General features: G+C 50.7%; 1 protein-coding gene across 5 annotated transcripts in view; it reads right to left on the bottom strand.

The window, feature by feature from the left end:
* The window catches only part of Rasa3 (RAS p21 protein activator 3), a 118,812-nt gene that overhangs the window by 28,865 nt on the left and 71,630 nt on the right, over positions 1 to 18,317 (bottom strand). For all 5 annotated transcript variants that reach the window (XM_023715181.1, XM_004631148.2, XM_023715178.1 and 2 more), the window contains exons 3-4: positions 5,487 to 5,590; positions 782 to 876 (exon numbers count right to left, since the gene is read on the bottom strand). In XM_023715181.1, coding sequence (XP_023570949.1) covers positions 782 to 876; positions 5,487 to 5,590 — 199 coding nt within the window. The remainder of the gene's footprint in view (positions 1 to 781; positions 877 to 5,486; positions 5,591 to 18,317) is intronic.

The raw sequence follows: 18,317 nt of genomic DNA, 5'->3' as shown, positions 1-18,317 counted from the left end.
TGTACTCCCTTACAGGCAGCCTAAGGGCAACTCAGCTGACATGTTGTAATGTTGGTACACTGTGTCCACTTGAGAGGTTTAGAAATTTAACTAAGGAACTCAGCATCCTCCTCCTGCAGAGATGGTGTGAATGGTATACCCACCCCTGGGGGAGTAGGGGGTGGGGGGGTCCTGCATATCATGAAAGAGAAAAGAGGCTTGCTGTCCCCCTTTGCTCTTGCTGCTTTGCTGCCCTCTGCTGCCTTGAGGCTGCCACCCACCACCGCACCCCACTTTGGAGCCAGGAAGTATGGACTGAAACCTCCACAAACTTGAGCTAATAAACCTTTCTTCCCTTAACTTTGGGCATTGGGTATTTTGTCTCAGCAACTAGAGAAAAGTAACCAAGACACACGTACACCCCTGTAGCTGCTCCCCCAGGGGCCTGGTACCCAGTCCCACACCTGTCATCAGGCACCCAGCACTGTGGGTGTTGGGGTACTCGATCATGGGAGCCTGGGGGAGGATGGGAAGCTCAGAGGTCCTTGAGCCAGAAACCTGCTCTAGCTCTCCACAGCTGCCTGTCACCTAGTCTGCTCTTTACCTTTACCAAGCTCCCGCTCTACTCCTTTATCTGTGTTTAAACTTAAGTCTTCTAACTAGAAGTGTGGCAATAACCAAAGGGATAAAAAACTAAGAATCCCAGCACAATTTAGCAAGTGCATTTGCCAGTCATCGTGCCTGTGAGGCCCGAAGTCTGGGCTCCATCCGCACCCTGGGCTCGGCACCATCCCAGACTCACCTGCACCTCTGAGTCAGCATCCACATGCTGCAGCTGGAACCAGGTGTCCCTGTTGTGGTACTTCTGCAGGTCCTCCTTCCGGATGGCCACCTTCCCTGGAAACACATGCAGAGAAAACTCAGAGGACACTCAGCCTGTGGGGACAGGTGATGGACCCACAGGGACACCAGGCAAGGCCATAACCCACCCTGCAAGTTCACTACATGTAGCACACCATGTTCTGGGGCATCCCTCAGCCTTGCTCAGTGGTCTCTGAGGACCTGCTGACATGGAGACACTGCCTGCCCATGTGTCACCTCAGGTCTTCTTCAGTCAGGAATAGGACCAGGGACGGGATGGTGGTCATAGCCCCTGACTGCCTCTGTATCCTCCTCTCCAGACAGAGGCAGAAGAACTTCCTTTGTAGATATGCGAGGCTCCAGTAGGAATGTTTGTTGACAAAAGCTACAGTTGGAACACATGTGCACACATGCGTGTCATACACACATAGCATGTGTGCATGAATATGCATGTGTGTCTGGAGGACAGGGGCCTTGATGGCTCCTCTCAGCTTTGGGTTATTCACAATGACTGTAGCTAAGGGGTACAACATGGGCAATCTGCCTTTCTGTCACAAATGTGATTCTCACTTTCAGACCAAGGGAAAGCTCCTCATGGCCAGAGTATATCATTAGGACAGCCTGTCATGGCCAGGTGATACCTGGCAGGACAACCAGTCAGGAGACACCTGCAGTAATGGCTCATCACAGTCAGGGCACACCTATAAGACAACCTGTCCTAATCACAGCTAGGGGAAACCCAGCAAGGTGGCCCATCACAGCTAGGGACACTTGGGAGGACAGCCTGTCACAGCTAGAGAGTTTTCCCTCCATGTAGCAGTCAGGAGCACAGGGCTTGTGCAAGTCTCCTTCCTCCCTTCAGCACACTACTCCCGAGGGACACGCCTTGATTTCTCCACTGCTTGTTGCCGCATGCCCCTGGCCACTCTGAAGCCTGCTGAGAAGGTGCTCGCCCTCACACTCTGCCTCCTGAGAGCTGCTGTGGGCTCTTGCAAAACTCCAACTTTTGTCTCCAGTGGGACTCACAGGGATAAGGAAGTTTCTTAAGACTGAGCTGGGTGTCCTATCTGAAAAAGGGTAACGATATCTTCAGGCTGTTCAAGAACTCCAGCTGGAAGTCACTTTTGAAGCCTGAAATTCCGAGAACAGTCTTGTTTCTCATTCTGGCGAGCTGAGCCAGTCCTGCGCAACATCCTATTTAGTGCTCGTATGCACCCTGGAACTGTCACCACTACTGATCTCTTTCTAGAAATACTCCACTTAATTTTACAGCAGCAATAGAGAAACAGAACAAAATTCCAAACGTTTCAGAAGACATAAAACTGCCAAGAATGAGTCTCTCCCTGTGGCCCAGCCCCCAGCTTGGGGTCGCCTGTCACCCATGTCCAGGCTGCCAGATCTCGCCCCGGGCTGCCTTGGGGAGTGGATCTGTGCTCCCAAGGGTGGGGGCAGCGCAGGACCATCCCACATGCTCATCCCTTGACTGTCTCCTGCTTCTCTGCCATGTTGACACACAGCCAGGCCCCTGTCAGATGTGAACCGTACCAACCTCTCTACTCCAAGGCTGCAGCTTCATGTATTTTGTGACAAAACCCAGAACACACTGAAGCATCTGATACCCAAGTGTAGGGAGCAGCTAAAACTGAAGATCAATCACACGCATGAAGCAAGCCACCAAAAAAAAGCTGCTCCAGCTCCACAATGAGAGGTGCTTAGGCAAGCGAGCACTGTGCCAGGCAGAGAGGTTAAAACTGACCTCAGCCACCTTAGAATATAGATAAACTGGCTAGGGGTTGAGCAGCTCCTTTTCCTTTCAGCAGGAGGGAGTTCCACCTCGGCTTTCTGTGTTTTGTCTGCTACCTTTACCTCTCAACCCTTTTACCATCCTTCCCCAGAAAATGTCAGGAGCTGTGCTAGATGTTACACTCAGGCTGCTGAGGTGGGTGCTGGGGTGGTAGCTGGAGGACAAGTAGCCCAAGACTGCAGCTCGCAGATAAGACCTGACCCAGCTCCACAAACAAAGACCACCTGGAAGGTGGGCCATCTCTGCAATGAGCCTACAAGTCAGTTTCTCTTGATTTCAGCTTCTTCACCAGGCTGAGTTTTGACAGAGGGGCACCTGGTCCTGGAAACTGGTGTGCTTGTTACACGCAGCATTGTGAACCCACATGCTGGTGATGCAGGCTAGAGCTTTATTTTTACAGTCTACCCACTTGGGGACATTCCCAGCCTGCCTCTGTGGGCATAGCAGCCTTCTTTCTTTAACTTGGCCTTCACCCATTCCCTTAGCAGCTTCTCCTAAAGCTCTTCACTTCCAGCTTCCAGAATGCCACCGGACACACATGCAGGCACTATGTGACACTACCTGCACCTGGCCTTGTCCCCTGGATGCAGATTCAAATGGAGTGACCCATTGTATACCTGGTTGCCCTGGACTGGGCTGTCAGTGGTCACTAGTGGGGTGCAGATGTGATCAGCTGGCATCCTGGTGCTTTCTCTGAGGATGTGAGCTACTCTCCAGCTCCAGGATGTTCCTGAGGCACTGGACAGTAGTGGCATTTCCAGGGGCCCTTGACATAGATGCAGACTCCATTCCTAAGGTCCTCAGGTTTTCCTACCCTTTGGTGACAGAAACCGCAACTGGCTGGAACCCAGAACACCAGGGGGAAGGGAGGATGGTCCTCTGCTCTGGAGCTACCTTACCCACAGGCACACAGCACTGTGCAGATGGGGATAAAGACAGGTAACCAAAGTTCAGAGCACTAAGCACAGGGGATGGCAGGTGGCCTCCTACCAGGGCACCAGGAAGGGAGGTGGTACCAGACCCCACAGGACAGGGTAGGTGCTCAGCAGATCACCTCCACCAGAGACTGGTGTACCCTGCTGGCCCACATAGTTTCCCTTTTTCTTTCTTTCTTTCTTTCTTCTTTCTTTCTTTCTTTCTTTCTTTCTTTCTTTCTTTCTTTCTTTCTTTCTTCTCTCTCTCAGTCTCTCTCTCTCTCTCTCTCTCTCTCTCTCTCTCTCTCTCTCTCTCTCTCTCTCCCTCCCTCCCTCCCTCCCTCCCTCTCGAGACAAAGTCTCATGATGCAGTTTAAGCTTGCCTTGAACTAATTGTGTAGTCCAGGCTGTCCTAGAGCTCATGGAGATCCTCATGCCTCAAACTCCCAAGTGCTGGGATTACAACTATATACTACCACAGCCATCAAGTTTTCCATTTTCAGAATGCATTGCTGCCTGTAATCCCAGTACCTGGGAGGCTGAGGCAGGAGGATCACTGCAAGTGCAAGACCAGCCTGGGGTACAAAGTGAGGCTAGCCTGAACTGCACAGCAAGACCCTGTCTCAAAAAGACAAAAACAAAAGCAAATAAAATGCATCGCTGGGACAGTGAGACCACGCAGAAGACTAAATGCCTGTTTATACAAGCTCAGGGACCAGGGTTCAATCCCCTGCACCACATACTGTGCCAACCCCACCCCCAGGCACACTGAGCCAGCCACTGAGACCAGGCATGGTGGCGCACGCCTGTAATCCCATCAGTGGAGAGACTGAAAACAGGAGGGTCACTACAAGTCCAGGCTGCATAGTGAGACCCTGTACCAAGTACATAAAATAAATAAATACAAATTTTAAACAAATAAAATGCATGCTAAGAATGAAGAACCAGGGCCCTCAGTGACTTCCTTGGAAATGGTCCCTCCGTGGGCGGCCCCAGGCTCACAGCTGCCCTAAGCAGAGGTGTGTAACTAGCCAAGAGCATGCTCTTCTCACTCCCACTTCAGGCTGCACCGATGGGGGCTGCTTCCAAACCTCTCAACACAAACCAGCTCTATCATTCCTCATGGTCCAAGCTATGCCTGGCGCATCTTAGGGGAGCACAATAGGAAATGAAGAGTGTCGACACCACACTGAGCCCAGAAGCCAACGGACATCAGGACCTGGGCTTCAGATGAACTTGGGTGCTGCTGCCTGGGGGCATTCGGGACAATTTTACTACAGCACCTGCACACACACTGAGGCCACTCAAGGAAGGCTCAAAACTAACACAGGATGAGACTAGAGGGCAAAGGATGACATGTACATTAGTCTACAACAGGCTCATCACACAACGCTGGGCAGTGTCAGGATGGCTGCCCCTTGAAGTCACCAGGAAACTGAGGTTCCAAGACCTTAAAGGTTAGCTGCACTTGGTGCAGGCCTGCAGGGCCCCAAACCCTCTCAGCAGTCCTTCCCTTGTCTCCACTGTTGAGGCAGGGAGTCAGGACCAAGAGGAGTTAGAGCTGAAGAGGGGGACCATGACATTCACTCAGTGGTCCTCCCCAGAGGGGCTTGGAAGAGCCCAGAGAGGCCCTACGGAGCACCATTCCTGGCCATGAAGTGCCGCCTGGATGCCCCCATAGGCTCAGGAAGACAACAGAGGCCACAGATGCCAGGCCAGGCTGGGCTGGCAAGCACCTCGGCTACTGCCATCAGGAGTGACAAAGCCCATAGAGAACCACCCAGGACAACTTCCAACCAATTATGCCAGAATACCCATCCTAAATCATATGACTGCAACGGCTCAGGGGGTGCACCACTTCCCCCAGGAGGAGATCCTGCTCAGAAAAAAATAGGATAAATGAAGAAAAGACTCATTTAAGTACCTACCTATGATGGAATCCCTCCGGAAAACGTCTCTATCAAAAATGTAAAATGACAGGTGGCGAAAAGTCCGAGGAATTTCACAGTAAAAGTCTTCTCCATAAAAAGGGCTGGACAAACAAACAAAATGCACCATCATTAGAACTTGCACCACTGTCTGTTTGTGAGGGTTGTTGCTGAGAGGCCATGCTAAGCAGTGTCTGAGCATACACCTGTGTCCTGAGGCCACTTGCCTGCATTTCTCTGTTCAGAAGGAAAATGGACTCAGTAGGTGCAGACCGCAGAGGCCTGGTGGAACAGCCCGTGTTCCTCTCAAGGGCCTGGAATGGACTTCTGTGCTTGGCCCAGCCTGAGCTCAGGGAATAAGAGCTCAGTGTGGACCCTGGTCATTCACAAATGACTTCTATGACACATGGCCAAGACTGGCACAGATCCCATGATGGCTGCAGGGCTTCTGGTGACTGGTGTGGGCAGTGTGGTTGTGTTCACAGGAAATAGCCTCCAGATTCCTCATGCTCCTGTCCTGCAGAGATCCCATCTGAGCCCAGGGAAGAGGGCCCTGCCACAGAGCTGAGCCCACCACTCCCAGCTCAGCAGCCCAGCATGAGTCCCCCACAGCTGTGCAACCACAGACACGCACCTAAAATAAACCGAGGCTCTGATTAAGGGATGGGAAGTCAGCAGGCTCTGCCACTACACAAACCTCCCTATTGTTCTGGTCCCGCCCAGGTCAGGGCCAGGAAACGCTGCCTCAGGACCCCACAGTGACACCCTGCACCCTGGGAGCTGTTCAGGAAACTGAGCGATTACTCCAGGGTAGATACACTACTCTACTTACAATCAGATGCACCCTGACTCCTTGCAAGTTTATGGCTAAGGTCCAAGGAGGAAATGTCAATTATTCAGGCAGGCCCTGAGGCAACATATCCCATTCTGAAGAGCCAGGAACACAGGGTTCCGGAACAAGAGCAGCCACACACCAAAGGAGACTGCTAGGCCAGCCCCTGCATGTGCGTGTGCACACACATGGAATAAACTCAGAGTGTTACACACCTGAACATGAGTCTACAGCTGCTCAGAGAAAATGGGATCCATCTGTAACCTGAAATGGGGAGGATTTCTTAGACATGACGCCAGTGTGCCATCCAGAGTATGTAAAGAAAGCTTACTACTTAACAGTAAGATGACACATAATTCAATCATTAAAAAAGGCAAAAGATTTGAACATAAAAAACCCACCAAACAAGACAAATGGACGAGAGGCATGTTAGAAATGCTGAACACCATTAAAAGTCCCAGAAATGCAAATTAAACCAGGAGACAGAGTGAGGCTTCTGTGGAGCCTCGGGGTGTGAAGGAACCAAGAAGGACTCTGAGCCAGTGGCTCATCCCACCCCTCAACCCCCACATGTGCACTGACAGCTCTCTTGCACTTCACTGGCTTCTTCCTCTGAATAACTTGGTTATTCAGAGACAGGGTGAAGGTGGCTTAAAAAACCATTTCTTTGTCATGAAAACAAAATCTTCAAAGGCAAATAAATCTAAAATGCTGAGACTGGGACAGCTTGGGGGCAGAGAGGTAATATTGTCTTACCTTCTCATGAACATGGAATGCCTGTGGGCTCACTCAATGAACACCACTTTAGGAAACACTCTCAGGGAATCAGACTTTGTAGCATGCTCTCTCGTGGCCAGCCTTCCCTCACCCATAGCCCACTTAGACCTGCTGGTTGTGGGCGGACAGCAGGCCAAGGGACCAGGAAGAGCTGCAGGACTGCCACACCCTATGCATGCTCAGCTTGCAGCTCTCCACGGCTCTGTGTATCCAAGGCCTCAGAAACATCATGAAATTGAGGGCAGAGTCCAGGGACCCCTGAAACCATGGGGAAGATCCTCCAGAGGCAAAGGGCCCAAGTGTGTATGCATGCATGTCTGCCCGTGGCCTGTGCATAAAGTGTGCAAATGCCCAGGGATCCAAGTGCACACAACTATGAGTGCACCCGTGGGTTTGTATGTATGTATATAGGCGTGCTTGTGGACAAAGGCCTACGGATGTGTATAGGTATGTGATGTAAGCATGTGTGTGTGCATTTTTGTGTGTTTGGGCATGAGAACATGCTCATGGGCAAATGTGCACACAAGTGTGTATGAGCCCCTACATACAAGTGTGTGCGTGTGCTCCTGATGGAAGTACATATGCATGTGGGCAAGTGTATTGCACATATATAGAAGCACTACTGGACAGTGGAGTGTCTCAGGGCACTGCTCTTTGAGGACAAGCAAGCCCATCTGCCCCATGTGTAGTCACAGGTGCTAGAAGGTTAAGTGACTCAGAAACAGGACAAGCCCCTATGTCACCCATGGGCTCCTGGGCACAGCCAGACAGGATGTTCACTCTGGAGAGACCCATGTCCCGTAGGCCTCAGCCCCAACCACAGGAGAAACTACTACCAACCATTAAACCCAGAAAGGGAAAATAGAGCCATTGGGTCCCCACATGTCCAAAATCTCAGGGCTAAGACACTGCCCCCCAAAACCCATAAAGAATTCTGAACAGGTTCATTATAATAGTCGTTCATAAAATATTTGAAGTTTCTAAAACTATGAAACAGTACCTCTGCTCCTACGCCGATGTGCCACAGCGCTGTGTGGGAACTAGCCTTGAGCTGTCGTGGGCACCTGCCCCTGTTCCTGGCTCCAGCTCCAGTAACAATGTGGGGGCTTCCTGTGGCCATGCATGCATCACCTCACCCAGGGTCTCTGTCATGACCATTCCAGCTAAGGAGCTTGGGTAGCACGTTAATCAGTATTTTGCCATGGTGACAAGAACCCAAGAGAAGCAAACCAACAGAGTAGAGTTGCTCTGTCTTGCAGAGGTAGAAGTCAACTTTCCTATCACTTTTATACCTGGTGGAGCAAGACTCATCACCTCATGACAGGGAGGCAAAAGAAGAGAAGAGGAAGTGGCCAGGGTCTACATGCCCTCCAAGGGACACCCCATGACCTAAGACCACCCGCCAGGCTTCATCACCTCCCCAAAGCACCACCCTAAGGAATAAGTCTTCAGCACATGGTCCTGGGGGCACTGCAGAGCCAAAGCAGGCAAGCATCAAGATCAGTGTGCCATTCCCTACAGAGCCCCAGAACACGATCCATACCAGCCTGATCTGTAGGAATTGGGGACCCCAAAGGAACTCTGGACAAATGCAGAATACCTTGAAAGAAGCTCACGGAGCGCCACAACTCTCCACCATCTTCCTGGAACAATCAAAAGCCCCTGATTATGAACTCATGCACTAAAATCCATTCCCCCCACCACTTCAATCCTGGCTGCCTGTCTCAGGGTCTCAGCCCCATGGAGATCTAGCATGGCCTGCTTCCCTGACCACAGGGGCTCAGCTAGTGTCAGTCACCAGTTCCTGAGGGCTCTTATCTCACAAGCAAATGATGTATATATGAGTGTGGTTATTAAAATCCAAATGTGAGTAGAGCTGGTGACCCTGGCAGGAAGCAGACGAGGTCCGTTGGAGGTGACTGCAGAGTTGACCACTGGGCCACACATTTCCTGGCTCATCCGTTCAGTCTGGCACAGAGGCCAGGGGTGTGGGGGGCCGGCCCTGCCTGGGGAGCAGTGAGCATACTCTGAGGCAGGTGTTCAGCTCTCAGCCCTAGCTTTGTTCATGCAAACAAGTGGTGGTAATAACATCATCCACAAGGTCCCTGTGAGCACCATGGAGATGCCCCTCATCCTGTTCTATTATGAAATCATTATTAATTACTCTCCATAGATGTATGAAGGACAGAATGACTCGAGCATGGAGCTCACTACTGACATTTTGTGCTTGCCCACGTGACAATCTGTTCACAGACTGGACTTCCTGTGTGCTCTCTTTTGTCTACCAACTAACCCAATTTCCAGTAGGGAGGCCACCTGGCCGTGGATTGGACCCAGTGTGAATGTCCTGTGAGAATCTGTGTACTGAGTTAACCTCACTGTGAGGTGGTTAGGGGGTGGAGACCTAATCCAAGTGTGGTGTGCAGAGGGGGCCTGTGGGAAGGGTCATGGGTTAGGTAAAGTAAGCTAGGCAAGGGGCACATCCTATAATCTTAACCTGATCACAGGGAGGCTGAGGTGGGAGGTTTGGGCAACTTAGGGAGACTCTGTCTCAAAAAACAAAACAAACCAATCATTAGACAGGGTCATGAGGGGGAGACTCCATGATCAGATCCTGGCTAGAGACAGAAACCAGAAGACACTCAAGAACATGCTTGTGTACCTTGTCTCCACATGATGCTTGGTCCGCAGGAAGCTGCCAGCCTTGAACCTCCTGAACCGTAAGCCCAAACCTTCTCTTTACAGTCTGTCAGGTGCTGCCTAACATGATGCATCTATTTTGGCCTAAAGTGAGTAAAATTAACCATATTTCGATTTCAACCCACATGTGACTAGTGACTATCAATTGGACAGCACAGAGATAGTGTCCAGGTTTGCAGCCAGCTCTGTAGGAGCACCCTGGCCCCAGTGCCAGTTATGTGCACACCAAGGCCCAGCCCTTACTTTTCTTGATGAGTGGCACCTCTTTGCTCTCAGCAATGCCCAGATGATAGAGTGAACCAGGAGCCCACCTTGCTTAGGGTGTGGGTGCGCTTCTCCCAGCATGCACCCCAGCACAGATGCATTAGCCACGGGATGTGGCAAGATTGGGTCATGGTCTTCTAGTAACTTCTCCAATTCCTGTTGAGCTCAAGGCCCTGGAGAGCCAGAACCCCAGGTCGTGCATGACTGCTCCTCCCTGCTTCCACTCTTATGAGGACCAGGGGCAAAGCCAGGTCAGACGCCATCCTAGGTGCTGCCCTGGAGCCAGCAGCACAGCTGCCATCTACTGACCTTCCTCAGGTGAGCATGTCCCAGTAAGACTTCACCCTTGTCCTTCACCTTCAGGACAAGGTGACCCATAATTAGATCTATGTGCAAATCCTTTGAATTTTCCTGTGTTTTACACCTTTATAATCTGAACCTAGTTTGCTTTTTAAAAAAATATTTATTACTTTATTTATTTGGTACAGGGCCTTGCTATGCAGCTTGGATTCGTAGTGATCCTCCTGTCTCAGCCTCCCCAGCACTGGGATTACAGATGTACACAACTATGCCCGGTTTGGGGGCCATCACGGAATGCCCAGTGTTCCACGGCTGGCACAGCATGTGGTACCAGGGATGGAACCCAGGTCCTTGCACTTGCCAGGTGGGCACTTAGACCACCAAATTATCTCCTCAGCCATATGGAAAGAATGTTTTCTTTCATTTTATTTCGCACTTATTATTTATTCTTCCTTTCATTTTAACTAAAAATGAATTACCTTTTTAATAATGAAAAACTATCGAGGACAAGTTTATATTGTAAAAACAAAACTAGATAGCAATGATCAATAAAGACAGATGAGGGGAAGGTGCGGAGAACCACAGCATCAACCCACGCGTGTGGGGTATCAATGCACATCAGCTTTGGAAAACAGTAGAGACCAGATATTCTACCCGCACGTACTGAGGAAAACAAATTGCACACAGAAGCCTATGCACACCTGCATTATCCCTAACAGCCACAAAGTGGAAGCGTGAGCTGGGGAACGGACGCGTGAGGCCTGGCAAGCCTGCAGCCAGAGTGTCCACCACGCAAGGGGGCACGGCTGTGACATGTGCTACCACACAGACCTCCAGGACGCCGCAATGGAGGGGCTAAGCAGCAGGCCGCAGGCCAGACGGCCCCAACAGGAGATGCCCAGCATGCCGAGCACCAAGTGGACAGAGTAGGATGCGCAGCCACCCAGGGAGGAGGCTGCTGGTGGGAAGTGGGGCTGGTTACAGGCAAGAGTACCCTTCTGCCAACATATTAAAAGCCACAGAATTGCATTTGATATGGCCGGATTATAGGGTCTTGGAACTACATCTCAATAAAGCTCTTCTTAAAATCTAAAATTAAATGTTCATAGACGTTAGAAAACCAGAAACCAGTGTTAGCATTTTAGGATATATACTCCTAGAGTATTTTTTCTTAAAGCTATAAAACAAATATAGGAAGATAAATATTTTAAAACAAGAATGGGATTGTATTACATGTCCTGATACAGTGCTAGTGTTTCCCTTAACATCAGGCTGCTCTGCAATAAACAAATAAAGCCCTAGTGGTTACACTGCACCTGGGTGCAGGTGGCTGCACATGGGATTCACCCTTGGATGGCCCACACCCTTCCTGAATCCAGTGAGCAGCAGCACCAGAGGGAATGCTCAGCCACAATCTGGGTGTTCCCAAAGGATAAATTCCCACACGTGGGGAGAGCATCCATTGCTGAGGCCAGGGACAATCCCCAAGACCTCCAGAAGCCTGGGCCGTTCATGTCCACCACAATGGGGCTTAGTAGTGTGCTCAAACTTTGCTAACCTGAGGGAAAGAAAGAGAAGAAGGAAGAAAACCTGCCTGGCGTGGCCTGCTTAGAGCACTGGTGAGACCAAGAATGCCGCACATTACGGGCTTTGCAAAACTGCCTTTCTCCTAAATTCCCCAGCCAAATGTTGCTTCTGTGCCCAGAATCTTAATACACTGGGGATTTATAAAATTGTGTTGCAACTGAAGAGACAAATAAGTAATGCATGCCCTAAGGGTATCTTTCCTTAACTAAAAACACCACAATTTGTTTGTGGGCAGCTCTGTGCTCTGGAGAAATGTACACAGGCCACCTGACTAGTTTGCATAGTGCCCACATGCCCATCACCTGCAGGCCAGGCCACAATAGCTTCAGTCCTGGCTGTCACCAATGTCCTGACCTCATGCAGGACTCATGACTGGGGGCAGCAGGACATGGCCAGACAAGACCACTAGGTGGTAGAAGTCACACACCTGATCTCTCTCCTTCTTGGCCTAGAACTAGGCCAAAGGCAGAAGGACCCAGGCCCTATCACCCCCAGGTACACAGCCTGGGCCCACAACACCCTCATGGCCTCAGTGTGGCCTTCTCTCATCAACAGGAAATAGCCGAGCATGAGGACATTCCTCCACACGGGTCCTCCTCCAGCTACTGTGCAGACAAAGCCTCCTTTCTGGAGAACTCAAAGGGGCACACAGCCCAGGCGCCTCCTCTCCCCATTAGCAGTTTAGCCTTGGGGCCTCTCCTGCACAGCCTGGCTTTGTCCAGGCCATCCTGCTGGCCGGGTCATGGAAGCCAGATGAGAGATCAGTGCTGGCAGGGTGGCTCCCCTGGCATCTGTGGGCTGTAGAATAAAGACGGTAGGCTGAGAAGGGCTGGGCTGCACCAGCACCGCAGCGAGGGAGGAGAAGCTCTGCGCCCCACAGGCCTGGGCCTAGGATGCCAGGCTCTTTCCCTCAGTGCACTGCAAGATGCTCAGAAGGACTCACACAGAATCAAACTTTCATAAGGAAAAAGAAACTCAGGAAGCAGTGGACCTGTGTGTGCCACCTCTCGCAGGAGCTCACTCCCCCTCCCCTTCTTGGAGCCCAGGAGAACTCAGCAGATGCTTCACCCTTGGACTTCATGGTGGCCTCACGTGGGACCCACCAACTTTCATGGAGAAACCACCAACTTCTTGAGTCACTTGCCGACATCTGCTGTGGGCCCACTCTACCCCCAGATTCTGAGGACAAGCACTGGTGAAATGATGGGGGTGGGTCCCCATCCATGTCCTGCCTTGCAAGCTCTGACATCTCTTTCCCAGCATCTGGGAGATGGGGACAGAAGAGAGGGTGCTGGCAAAGAACATGGAGGGCTACACAGAGGCCATGTGGGTATTCCTGTGCCTGGTGACTGAGGAGCCACAGCCAAGGCTATGCTGAGGCTGGTGCTGGGGCCTGGACATGTGGCAGCAACTGGCTGCCTAGCAGGCAGGAAACAGTTCCTCAGGGGACACCAACCTGTCTCAGGGGCTCTGTGCTCAGCTAATGAGATGTGCATGTGGTTAAGTCATTAACTGGCAGCTGAATGAAAATTTCATTACAGCAAAACTTCTCAAATGTTCCCAGGAGATGGCTGGACAGGGAGGAAGTGCTAGGCTTGGAGAGTCCCGTGGTTTCTGCCAAAGTCCCAGTGAGCGCTCCAGCAGTGTGGCCTGCACACCCCTCGGGAGGGAGCCCCAGAGGCCCCTCAGGTCTGGTCTGGCTCCCCCCACAGAGCTCCTCACCCGTGGTGGGGCCCTGGGCTCCAGGCCCAGCCCTGAGCTCTTCTCAGGGCTGCACATCTCAGACAGTGCTGCTGAGCCAGATGCTTCCTGGGGTCCTCCAACCTTCCAGAAAAGATGATGTGAGCAATGCCGGGGTCACTGCTCATTCTCTGCAAGCCTGAGAACCAGGAATGGAAGCTCAGGGGAAAGGAAAGCCAAAGGCTGAGGTGTGGGGAGTGAGGGTGCTAGTTTCCTGCCTCAGGCATGGTCACAGCCCCACACCCCAGGGCCTCTGTGGGAGGCCAAGGGCTCCTTGGGGCTATCTACTTGAAATGCCAGTGCACAGAGGTGCGAATTCTCAAACACAAGACCAACCTGGTGATAAAGGCAGACATGCAGGTGGGTCTTGTAGCTCAGGTCTCGCTGTAGCTTTTCTGGCCTGGGCCTGCAGCGGCTGAGAGAGGAGGCCAGGCCTTCCTGGTCTGGGTCCGCTCCCTCAGCCTCAGGCAAATTTCCTCTCTGAGGCTCACCTTCCCTGTCTGTGGAATGGCACCAAGGAGGGTCCATCTTGGCAGCAGCTATTCTTGTGGACTTGGAGCACAGTGCAGAGCCTAGGTTCCCTCTCCCCGTCTGCTTTTTCCTCCCCACTCCCTCCACACCCCAGGGAGAAGGTTCAGAATCAGACTGGATGTGGTGAGGCCCAGCCAAGATGCACAAGTGGCCAGGATGAGGACCCCAGGAGAAGCACAGCCTCCACACACTTCCACTAGCACAGCAGAGATAACCCGCGTTCCAGCAAGGACACAGGACACGGTCATCAGAACAGCCCAGAGCAGAGAAGCTTCATCCCAGAGGCCAGCCCCCAGCCCCCACCATGGGAAGGAGGGGTGCCAGGATGAAAAGAACAGCTCCCTTGTGCCTCCTGTCCCTCCCCCAGCTTCCTGCCACACTGGAGACAAGAGGAACTCCGCACACCCAGCCCTAGGAGCCCCGCCCTGCTGTGGTGACCCACTGTGTTCAGCCAGTGAGCACACTTGTGGGAAAGAAGTGAACAGCAGTGCACAGAATGTGGACTGCTGAGAGATCTCACACTGATACAGGCCAGCTCCTGGAACTGGAAAAGGAACCTGGAGATCCTCTGGCTGGATAAGAGGCTGGAGCAGGACAGAGGCATCAGCAGCCAGGCAGAAGGGGCTGTCTGACCTGCTTCAGAGCATGATGAACCTAGGACCTCAGCCCACTCTGGTCAGCCTAAAAATCCCAAAGCTACCCCCAGTCTTGGGAAAGAGGCAGCAGCCGCGGGCTGGAGCCCCTGCAGCCCCACGACTCACTGGGCCCCGGTGCCCCGTATGGTCCACCCTCACAAGGTGGACAGCAGCTCTACACTGCAGAGTATCACTTGTGCTATGGTGGCATCTAGAAGCCCCAAAGCCTTGCAGGATCACAGATGGAGATTTGGGAGGTGAGTGGATCACAGGCCACTCTACTTGTGAATAGGTTCACCCACTGCTAAGTCTGTACAGGTATGGCCTGGTAAGAAGAGGTGTCACAGCGAACACAACAGAAGGTGTATCTCCCTACCAGCTCCTTCCTTCCATCTCTGCTTCCAGGGTGGTGCAAGGGGAATAGCTCTCCTTGGGACGGACACTCCCTCATTGCCTGCAGTCAGCAGATTACTATATAAGGAGCCAAAGGGGTTTATCTTGGCTCTCTAACATGTGACCCAAAATAAACCCCTCCTCCTTTAAGTGTGAGTGTCAGGCATTTTGTCCCAGAAATGGGGACAGTGACAGTGACACTTGTACAAGCCATTCCTAGTTATGACCAGACCTGTAAGCACTTGGTCACCTGAATACATCCCACCCCCTAGAATCCAGAGATGAAGAAGCAAGGCCAGGGAAGAACATTTGGTATAGGAGTGGCCCTTTTGCCCCCCAGGGCTCCTCATCTCCCCACCCTTGTACTGCAGCAAGCATAAATTGGGCATATTTGGAGCCAGAAAGAAATGCCGCAAATAACACATGCCAGAAATAAAGGTAAACTACAAATACATCAGTGAAAAACATGCATCGACTTTTAAAATTTCATTTACAGAAAGTTCCCCACCAAAAGGCTCCTCACAAGACCCACAAGCAAAAAACATCTATCATAGGAAAGATTATGCTATACTTCCCTAGAGATGGCTATCAGGGATTGATATTCTAAATAGGTATCAATCACCTATTTAGAATATTTAGAAAGAGCCCAAATGAGTCACTAGCCCAACCCTCAACAAGAAGAGACCCTGTCCTGTATTCATGCCCACTTGCTATGTGACTCACTGCCTCATTTGGTACTGGATTTAATCAATTTTACCTGAGCAATGGTCTTTAATCTCATTGAGTGACCATAGTTTTGTCCCACCTCATGCCCACCTAAGCAGTTCCCATGTCTTCACCAACACTTTAGACCTGCCTCACTGCATGGTTTTCCTCTATAAAAGTCCCTGGAAAAGACAGCTTCCCAGGTACCACCTGCTCGGGGGCCCCCTTCCACCCCTCTCTTAGACAGGAGTTTTCTTCCCCCCAATAAATATATTCTGCTCACAACCTCCGTTTGTTTTTAAAATTCATTCTTCAGTTTTAGAGAACATGAATTTGTCCAAGATACCTTTTAGGTTGGGAGATCAGTTTTCTCCCTGTGTCATTTGCAATTTCACCGTATCATTTTGGAGTTTCCCACCGAGATCACTGGACAGAGGTATGAGTTTGCTTTTCTTTCATAAATTGTGGATTGGGACTTACTTAGGTAATAAATTTTTATGCTTCAAATTTTGTTATGTTTTTGCCCATTGCTCATAATTGTTCATGTTTTGCCTTGTACAGTTTTGTCTCATATAGTTTGGTTAAAATGGCTTAGAAGTGCTTATGCTTTGTCTCTTACATGGTTTTTTAAAATGTTGGTCAAAATGTTGGTAAATCTAAGTTAAAGTTATAAAGTTATGATATATCTTTAACGGGACATTTTATGACTGTTGTGTACTTGTATATGTTGCATTTGAACTAGTTCTTAAATGTACTTATATGCCTTACCTGACTTTAGACAATAGCACTAGAGAGAGTAAAGTTATAAAGCCTCAAAAGAAAAAGAAAAAAGAAAGATTATGATGACCAAAAAGGGGGCTTTTTGAGAAAATACTGTGAAAAGTCCAATCTCAGTGACACCACCATGGACGCTGGCTGCTGGCAAAGCTGGCTCAAGTGGGGGCCAGGTCCCAGTGCAGCCAGCAGCAGGAGCAAGGTGGAGCAGAAACAGCAAGGAAACTGGAAGGCACTACCACAGGGACCAGCCACCTCCTAATGCAGGACTTGGCTCCCAGGAACCATGGATCCTAGTGGGGTGACCCAAAGAGTCAGGCCCCTGTGGAAGCTTTTGGGCTGGATTCCTGGCAGTCACTGAAGGACAGAAGCCCACCTGGACCACCCAGGATGAACAAGTCAGATACCTAGGGCAGGGGTGGAGAAAGATGTCAATGTACATGTTGCTTTTTCTTAACTAAACCTCAGCATTCAGGTTTAATTGTAGTGCTGGTATTTTGCAATAAACAAGTGGGTTTGAGGTTGCAGTTTGGTACTCCTCTCTAAAAGGTTTGCCATCAAACCTGTGCTGGCTTTCTAGAGCTGAAGGGAGAAAATCCCTGCCTGGATCACCCCAGTGCTGAGAGGAAGGGGTTCTATGTTCCCACAAATATGGAAGTGCTGGCCTTTCAGAGGCCTCCACTTGTAACAGGCTACTCTTAAACTTTACCTTGGGAAATTGGACGGAATATAAATCTTAGAAGTGAAAATGTGACACACCATCTAATCATTTCAGAATCAGTGTTTCCTAAGTCAAGAGGGTGGTTTTGGAGGAGAGTCTGAGAATAAATAGCCTACCCAACCACCAATGTCCTCTCCAAGTAACCTCTGCTCGCCAGAAAAGCTTTGGAAGTCTCAAGATCTTTCTTGCTTTGTCATTTCTACTATACAAACATCTATTTTCTGACCAACTGATATCTTTCAGTATAATCAAGAAGAAATCCTGGTGTCATTGGCCCTGTGTTCCTTTTAATACCTAACACAAACTGCATCCAGGAGGATGCTTTATCTCAGAGGTCCTGGCGAAGCCTACAGAAGAGGCAGGGCCAAAATCCAGGATCAACACTATCCTGGGTGCAGTGCAAACCCACTCCACCCCTGTTGGCTCTAGGTTTGTCTTTGTTATTTTTTTTTAGCTTCTACTTTCATATAAGAAAATATTTATGAATAAAAGAACAAAACAGCCTCACATGATTATACTCCCCTGCCATTAGGCACAGTGGACATAGGGTCTATGTATTCCTGGCTGTTCCTGGGGCAAGACAGTTTGGGAGGAGGACTGGCTCCTTCTTCACAGTGGGACAGGAATCTGCATGGCCTGAGCAGGCACCACGGCCACCTCTCACTGAGCAGAGCACAGTCCATAGGCTGGATGCTGTGGAGAGGTGGGTGATAAGCTCTGGCCCTAGTCTGCAGTGCCAAGTTGTTATGGTGGTCATCTAACGTGGCTGAAGCCCTTAAAACAATAGCTTATCTTTCCAGAGACCTCTTCTCCCCTTCTCCTCCAACCCAGCCCAGGGTGCAGTTTCCTCTCACCCTTCCTGCTGCCAAGGG

This window comes from Octodon degus, unplaced genomic scaffold, assembly GCF_000260255.1.
Source record: "Octodon degus isolate 3935 unplaced genomic scaffold, OctDeg1.0 scaffold00039, whole genome shotgun sequence".
NCBI lineage: Eukaryota > Metazoa > Chordata > Mammalia > Rodentia > Octodontidae > Octodon > Octodon degus.
The sequence above is the reverse complement of the archived record's forward strand: the minus strand, read 5'-3'. Positions and strand labels throughout refer to the sequence as shown.